We start from the raw sequence: 8,230 nt of genomic DNA on the forward strand, positions 1-8,230 counted from the left end.
GCCACTGCACCCAGCCTTAGGTTTTATTTTTTAGATCAGCTTTAGGTTCACAGCAAAACTGAGAGGAACATACAGAGGTCATCCACATTCCCCAAGACCTCCCAAATACATAGGCTCCGCCATTATTATCATCCCTCACCAGAGTGGTACATTTGTTACAACTGATCAACCTACACTGACACATCATTATCACCCAAAAGCCATGGTTTACATTAGCGTTCACTCCTGGTGTTGTACAATTTATGGATTTGGACAAATTTATAATGACATGTATTTACCATTATAATTACATACAGAGTAGTTTCACTGCCTTAAAAATCTTCTCTGTGCTCCTTCTATTTATTCCTCCCTCTCTTCTAATCCCTGGAAACTACTGAATAGTTAAAATCATACAGTATGTAGGCTACACCATTTTAATACTCCCATTCACAGTAACAGAATATCCCCATTTTCCTATAACCACACAATATGCAGTATTTTTTTCTTTAAATTTAAGCCAAATTTGATGCGCCAAAAAAACTGATATATTATTATTATTTTTTTTTTTTTGAGATGGAGTCTCGCTCTGTCGTCCGGGCTGGAGTGCAGTGGCCAGATCTCAGCTCACTGCAAGCTCCGCCTCCTGGGTTCACGCCATTCTCCTGCCTCAGCCTCCCGAGTAGCTGGGACCACAGACTCCCGCCACCTCGCCTGGCTAGTTTTTTGTATTCTTTTAGTAGAGACGGAGTTTCACCGTGTTAGCCAGGATGGTCTCGATCTCCTGACCTCGTGATCCGCCCGTCTCGGCCTCCCAAAGTGCTGGGATTACAGGCTTGAGCCACCGCGCCTGGCGTGAACTGATATATTATGTTTTTAAATCCGTATTTCCTGATGGCTAGTTGAACATCTTTTCAAATGTTATTGGCTATTTGTACGTCCCCACTTGTAAATTGTTTGTTCTTAGTTTTTATCCATTTTTCTGCTGGAGTTTTTGGTCATTTTCTTTTAATTTGCTAGAGGTCTTACTTATATAGTATGGATATTGCTCCTTTGACTGTTAAAACCACTTAAAATACTTTCTTCCAACTTGGTACTGTCTTTTTATTTAAAATATCTTATGTAGTCATGACTTCAGGATTTTGTATCTTGCTTCGGAAGAGTTTTATCACACCAAGACTATAATTATGTTCTCCTATGATTCTGTATTTCTTTCTGATCCCTTTGTATTATTTATATTTAACTCTTCAGTGAAACTTATTACAGCATCATAGAATGGTTTGAGGTAGAGACATTACCTAGATTTTTTTCCAAACGGGCAATTATTCCAAAATAACAATTTTAATTATTTCTTTAGTGACTAAAAATGTTAGCTTTATTGATTACTAAACTCACATATATATATATACACACACCCGTGCACACATACACACACAATGTAAACATACCAATCTCTTTCTGGATTCTGTTTCATTAATCTATTTCTGTGCCCAAACTATATCTCATTGTTTTAAAAATTTTTTTTTTGCTGGGCACAGTGACTCATGCCTATAATCCCAGCAACTTGGGAGGCTGAGGCAGGTGGATCACTTGAGGTCAAGAGTTTGAGACCAGCCTGGCCAACATGGTGAAAACCTGTCTCTACTAAAAATACAAAAATTAGCTGGGCATGGTGGCGGGCACCTGTAATCCCAGCTACTCAAGGGGCAGAAGTAGGAGAATGGCTTGAACCCGGGAGCGGAGGTTGCAGGGAGCCAAGATCGGGTCACTGTGCTCCAGCCTGGGCAACAAAGCGAGACTCCATCTCAAAAAAAAACCGACAAAAATCAGTAATTATCTGGTAGGAGTGTTCATTTAAAAACTTTTTCTTAGCTATTCTTACATGCTTTCCATTCCAAATAAACACATTTTTTAAATCAACAAAAATAAAAGATCCACTAGAAAGGGAAAATCCTTTATGGTCAACCTATTCCTTCTTTGACACCCTTCCTAGTGCTGCTCACTCACCTGCTATGATATTCTGCTAGTGAATTTTCTTCTTCCAGGATCTTCCTTCCTGCAAAGTCAATGGTGACCTTCTTAGAAAGTCGAGAGGCGTGTCGAAGTTCTCTCAGCTCCTCCTCTCGCTTCTGCAAGGTTTCCCGCTCAAGTTTGGACAACCATTGGTTAGAATCACTGGCAAAGTAATCTGACTCATCATCAATGACTTGGGTCCTTCGAATACTGAGAAAAAGGGAACACATGGTAATTAGGTCATCTGTTGACAAATAAGGACCGATTATTGGAAAACAGTTTCAAGGTAGCTTAATATCTCAAATATGTTCCAAAATCAAGTCAAGCTCTGCATATGTTTTATTTCCAGTGTAGGCTCAGCTCTTAGAACTTATCTCAACCTCAGGCAAGAAAAGACACAGCACCGTAATCCATTTTCCTTCTACCTTTCATATTAGTCCAGCCTCTACCTTCTGAAAGCTGGGCTTCAGCCTAGTTTTGCTGCATCTGAGTTCATGTCTGACAGCTTACTAAGTATCCTAGTCCCTCTGTAACTGGGATCCAGTCTATTCTTCCTAGGCTTATTTGCTTACTGGAGTTTGCTGAAGTCTCAGTTCTGTAGCTTAACTACTTTTTTCTTTTTTTTTTTTGAAACAAAGTCTTGCTCTGTCACCCAGGCTGGAGTGCAGTGGCATGACTGCCTCCTCAGTTCAAGCAATTCTCTGCCTCAGCCTCCCAAGTGGCTGGGATTACAGGCGCGACACCATGCCTGGCTAATTTTTGTATTTTTAGTAGGGATGGGGTTTCACCATCTTGGCCAGGCTGGTCTTGAACTCCTGGTCTTGTGATCCACCCACCTTGGCCTCCCAAAGTGCTAGGATTACAGGTGTAAGTCACTGCACCTGGTCAACTTTTTACTCTTAAGACATTCTATTACCCTATACTATATGGTCTTACCTATACCCCACTTTGCAGGCTCTCACTAATGCACTGGGGCCAAGTTCCAAGATATGACAGTCAGGCTTATTTCTAAGATCGTACTGACAGAGAAACTAAAAACTGGAAGCAATCTTGATGGTCTAATTCTCTCATTCTACATATAATAAGCCTGGGGCTCACAGAAGGTGAGTGATTACTGCAATGTCATAAATCCAGTTAAGATTAAGTTTCCCCATAATTACAAATAGTGACATAAATAGACATAAGTGAAATACTGAAGTTAGATTCATATATTGACTTCAAATTTTCATACTCAGCTAGAATTGTAAAAAAACTGTCTTCTTAGGCCAGGCGCGGTAGCTCACACCTATAATTCCAGCACTTTGGGAGACTGAGGCTGGTGGATCATACACACAAAAATAAAACAAAAATAAAGCAGACTTAGAATAGAAACATTTTTAACAGTACTCTGGAAGAAATTTTTTTTTTTTTTGAGACAATCTCGCTATGACACCCAGGCTGGAGTGCACTGGATTAATCTCGGCTCACTGTAACCTCCACCTCCCAGTCTCAATCGATCTTCCCACCTCAGCCTCCCAAGTAGCTGGGATTACAGGCATGTGACATTATGCCTAGGTAATTTCTGTATTTTTTGTACAGACGGGGTTTTGCTATGTTGTCCAGGCTACTCTCAAACTTTCAGGTTCAAACAATCCGTCTGCCTTGGCCTCCCAAAATGGTAGGCTTACAGGTGTGAGCCACTGTGCCTGGTGGAAATTGGTCTTATACAAAAACCTAGATAATGAAACTGGTACCCATGAACACACCAGCAAAGCAGCAATAATAGGGAGAGATCCTTTTCCAGTTTCTGTTGATCAAGAAGTGCATTCCATTTCTCTTTTTTTTTTTTTTTTTTTTGAGATAGAGTCTTGCTCTGTCGCCTAGGCTAGAGTGCAGTGGCGCGATCTCAGCTCACCGCAACCTCCGCCTCCTGGGTTCACACCATTCTCCTGCCTCAGCCTCCTGAGTAGCTGGGACTACAGGTGCCCGCCACTATGCTCGGCTAATTTTTTTGTATTTTTAGTAGAGACGGGGTTTCACCGTGTTAGCCAGGATGGTCTGGATCTCCGGACCTCGTGATCCATCCGCCTCGGCCTCCCAAAGTGCTGAGATTACAGGCATGAGCCACCACACCCGGCCTCCATTTCTATTTCTAAAACTACGTTTTACTGAGTATGGTGAAATGTGATACTGAAAGGATGAAGAGTGAATATGAGTTACACACCTTGTGATGGGTTTATTTAAGGAATAGTTTTCTAAATCTGATCTCATGTATTCATAGCAAATGGTTTGAAAGTAGCAGGAATGTCTCATCAAAATATTACAATGCCAGGAATAGACTCTCAGGTTACAAGAGATTCAGGGTCTCTCTGAGGACCCTCACAGAGTCATTTGAGAAGGGAACATATAAATCCTATCCAAACATTTTTTACCACCAACTGGTTTTCAACGAATATTTTGTTCAAAAGAAAAAAATAAGGAGGAAGTCAAAAACAGAATTATCATAAATCTATCTCATAAAGAGAAGTCAATGGGCTAAACAATAATAATGCAGGAGTATAACGTTAATTTAGTTGTATTTTAATATATTGATTATTGAATCAAAAAACAAATTTAGTCAAAGGAAAGGAGAAGGGTAAATCATGCCTTCCTATGATAGGGCATAACCTATGTTCTCCCAGAGGCAATTCCTTATAGATTCTCCAGAGCCCAGCCTAACAGTTTGCACATAACAGGTACTCTAATACAGGTGACTGAATGAATGGCTACAAGTAAAACAAGTGGTGAATTATGTCAACTCACATCAACTGTCCAGGGAATAGGCTAACATTTACCAGGAATCAAAAAATGCTACAGGACAGGATTCTTTTGGTGGGAGCCTATATTATTCAAACATGGATTAAAAAACAAGATGTAGGCCTCCTATGTAGAGCATCCAGCTCTTCTTTTGCTATAAACTCTTTCACACTCCACTTTGAGAAGGTATCGAGTACCAAAATAATGGCCAGAATCTGTGGACTAGTTTATTTCTTAGCATTTGTTATTCTAACCCTTTCATACCTAGTTCTGTCAAACTCTAACAGTTTGTCTTTATGCTTGATAGCCTTCTCCAGACCAGACTTAATTCGCAATTCTTGATGAGGAAGAAGGTCCTTGGTAGAGATGTCCACCTTTCCAGAATTCTCCACCCCTGAAATTCAATAAGGAAGTCAAATGGTGTCAGCCTCTAAATACAAATTAGTTGTACCAGTGTGCAACAAAGAACAAAACATCAGAAGATCTGGTTCTGGCCTGATGGCCTGGAGCCTTCATTTCAATGGAAAACAAGTACACAGTCCAGGACTTACTTGTACAGCATTAAGCAGTGCTTGACACATGACAGGTTTTCAATAAATGGTAGGGATCTTTTCTTCCTTTATAAAAATTTGGTTCACTAAGGGCACCAACGTATTTAAGAATGTGACATAAAAATGCCTTCTTAGTGAAAAAATTTGCTGAATGTTACCTTTAAATATACGTTTTTTCAAGATAGGATCTAATGCTGTTGCCCAGTCTGGAGTGCAGTGGTGTGATCATAGCTCACTGCAGTCTCAAACTTAGGCTCAAGCGATCCTCTCACCTCAGCCTCCTGAGTAGCAGAGACAACAGGCACATGCCATTGTGTCTGAATTTTTAAATTTCTGTAGAAAGGGGGTCTCACTATGTTGCCCACGCTGGTCTCAAAGTCCAGGCTTCAAGCAATCTTCCCAACTCAGCCTCTCAAAGTACTGGGATTCCAAACATGATCCACCACACCAGCCTAAATACACTTTTATATTATCAAAACTAAACAATAAATAATGGAAGAAAAAAGAAAATTTCACAAAAGGGGCAGAAATGAGCAGTTTCAGTTTAATGAGAACCTGCTAAATGCTGAGGCACTTAGTATACATGTTATTTAATTTTCACAATAATCCTGTAAGGCAGTTTGTATTATCTTTATTTTACAGATAAAGTAACTGAATTTCAGAGATGACTATAAATTTACTGAGTTCACACAGTTAGAAATTAGACAAGCGGCAGGGCACGGTGGCTAACGCCTGTAATACCAGCACTTTGGGGGGCTGAGGTTCGAGACCATCCTGGCTAACACAGTGAAACCCTGTTTCCACTAAAAATACAAAAAAATAGCCAGGCATTGTGGCGGGCACCTGTAGTCCCAGCTACTCGGGAGGCTGAGGCAGGAGAATGGCGTGAACCCAGGGTGCGGCGCTTGCAGTGAGCCGAGACCGTGCCGCTGCACTCCAGCCTGGGCGACAGAGCAAGACTCCATCTCAAAAAAAAAAAAAAAGAAAGAAATTAGACCCTAGAAACAAAATCTGAGCTCCAGTATAACTCTAAAGCCAACATTGATTCCATAGTTGTGCTATCTTCTTTGACAGCATATTATAAATTTATATATCCCAGAAAAGAGAGCCATAGATTATGATACACCCAAGATCCAAAATGGGTTAGGTGGCTGGGTGCAGTGGCTCACTCCTGTAATTGCAACACTTTGGGAGGCTGAGATGGGAGGATCACTTGAGTCTAGGAGTTCAAGACTAGCCTGGGCAACATGATGAGAGCCCATCTGTAAAAACAATTTAAAAATTAGCCAGACACGGTGGTACATGTCTGTAGACCCAGCTACTTGGGAGGCTGAGGCAGGAGAATTGCTGCAGTAAAATGTGTTCATACCAATGTACTCCAGCCTGACAGAGACTGTCTAAAAACGAACAAACAAGGAGAGTACGTAGAATCAGAACCATTTTTTCTCAGAATGATTACCTTAACATCTAATTGAAAAAAATATAGAGGCATGTGCAACCTCTTTAATAACAAAATTACAGGCCGGCACAGTGGCTCATGCCTGTAATCCCAGCACTTTGGGAGGCCGAGGTGGGTGGATCACCTGAGGTCAGGAGGCCTGGCCAACATGGCAAAACTCTGTCTCTACTAAAAATGCGAAAATTAGCTGGGTGTGGTGGCAGGTGCCTGTAATCCCAGCTACTCAGGAGGCTGAGGCAGGAGAATTGCTTGAACCTGGGAAGCAGAAGTTGCAGTGAGCCGAGAGCACATCACTGAACTCCAGCCTAGGTGACAGAGACTCTGTCTCAAACAAACAAACAAACAATAATAATAATTTTAAAAAAATTACAGCCTTTTACAACTAAAACAAATTTGAAATGTCAAAACTCAAGAGTGAACAGGTTTCTGGGTACAACGCTAATACTGCTATAGATTAGTATGTTTTTTTTTTTTTTTTTTTGAGATGGAGTTTTGCTTTTGTTGCCAGGCTGGAGTGCAATGGTGCAATCTTGGCTCATCACAACCTCTGCCTCCCAGGTTCAAGCAATTCCCAGCCTCAGCCTCTCGAGTATCTGGGATTACAGGCATGTGCCACCATGCCCGGCTAATTTTGTATTTTTGGTACAGACAGGGTTTATCCACATCGGTCAGGCTGGTTTCAAACTCCCGACCTCAGGTGATCCACCCGTCTCAGCCTCCCAAATTGCTGGGATTATAGGCATAAGCTACCATGTCCGGCGATTTATATGATATTTGGACAAAATAATCTGGCAAATACATCTCAAGTGTCAAAAAAAGATCACATTATTTGACGTAGTAACATTATTCTTAGAAATTTATCACAAGGAAATAAATCAAAAGCTATCTTAATAAAGGTGACGATTTGTGATATTATTTAAAATTTGGAAACAAATATCCAGTAATTAGGAAAAATCATATTATAATAAACCAAGTTAACAGACTATTTTTAACTACTAAAAACAATTATGAAGAATATATAGCAAGATAGCAGCTAATTATGAATTAGTTGGAAAAATGGAAAAACAAATGTTTTTACACAGATTACTACATTATAATCCTAACCAATCTGTCTATATAAAACAAAAAGTACTATGAACCAAGTCAGGAACAAAATGAAATATTTGCATTAAGTAGTGGGTAACGAGTATATTGTTTTTCCTTTTAATACTGTCCTTAACTGCCGGGCGCGGTGGCTCATGCCTGTAATTCCAGCACTTTGGGTGGCCGAGGCGGGCAGATCAAGAAGTCAAGAGATCAAGACCATCCTGGCCAACCAACTTGGTGAAACCCCATCTCTACTAAAAATACAAAATTTAGCTGGGCATAGTGGCGCACGCCTGTAGTCCCAGCTACTCAGGAGGCTGAGGCAGGAGAATCGCTTGAACCCGGGAGGCGGAGGTTGTAGTGAGCCGAG

At 40.8% G+C, this 8,230-nt stretch overlaps 1 protein-coding gene across 1 annotated transcript in view; it reads right to left on the reverse strand.

The window, feature by feature from the left end:
• Positions 1–8,230, reverse strand: part of TRIP4 (thyroid hormone receptor interactor 4) — an 84,293-nt gene that overhangs the window by 60,903 nt on the left and 15,160 nt on the right. The window contains exons 5-6 of the mRNA XM_011940565.1: positions 5,029–5,165; positions 1,984–2,199 (exon numbers count right to left, since the gene is read on the reverse strand). Of these exons, the coding sequence (XP_011795955.1) occupies positions 1,984–2,199; positions 5,029–5,165 (353 nt within the window). The remainder of the gene's footprint in view (positions 1–1,983; positions 2,200–5,028; positions 5,166–8,230) is intronic.

Source organism: Colobus angolensis, unplaced genomic scaffold, assembly GCF_000951035.1.
Source record: "Colobus angolensis palliatus isolate OR3802 unplaced genomic scaffold, Cang.pa_1.0 Scaffold19, whole genome shotgun sequence".
Lineage (NCBI taxonomy): Eukaryota > Metazoa > Chordata > Mammalia > Primates > Cercopithecidae > Colobus > Colobus angolensis.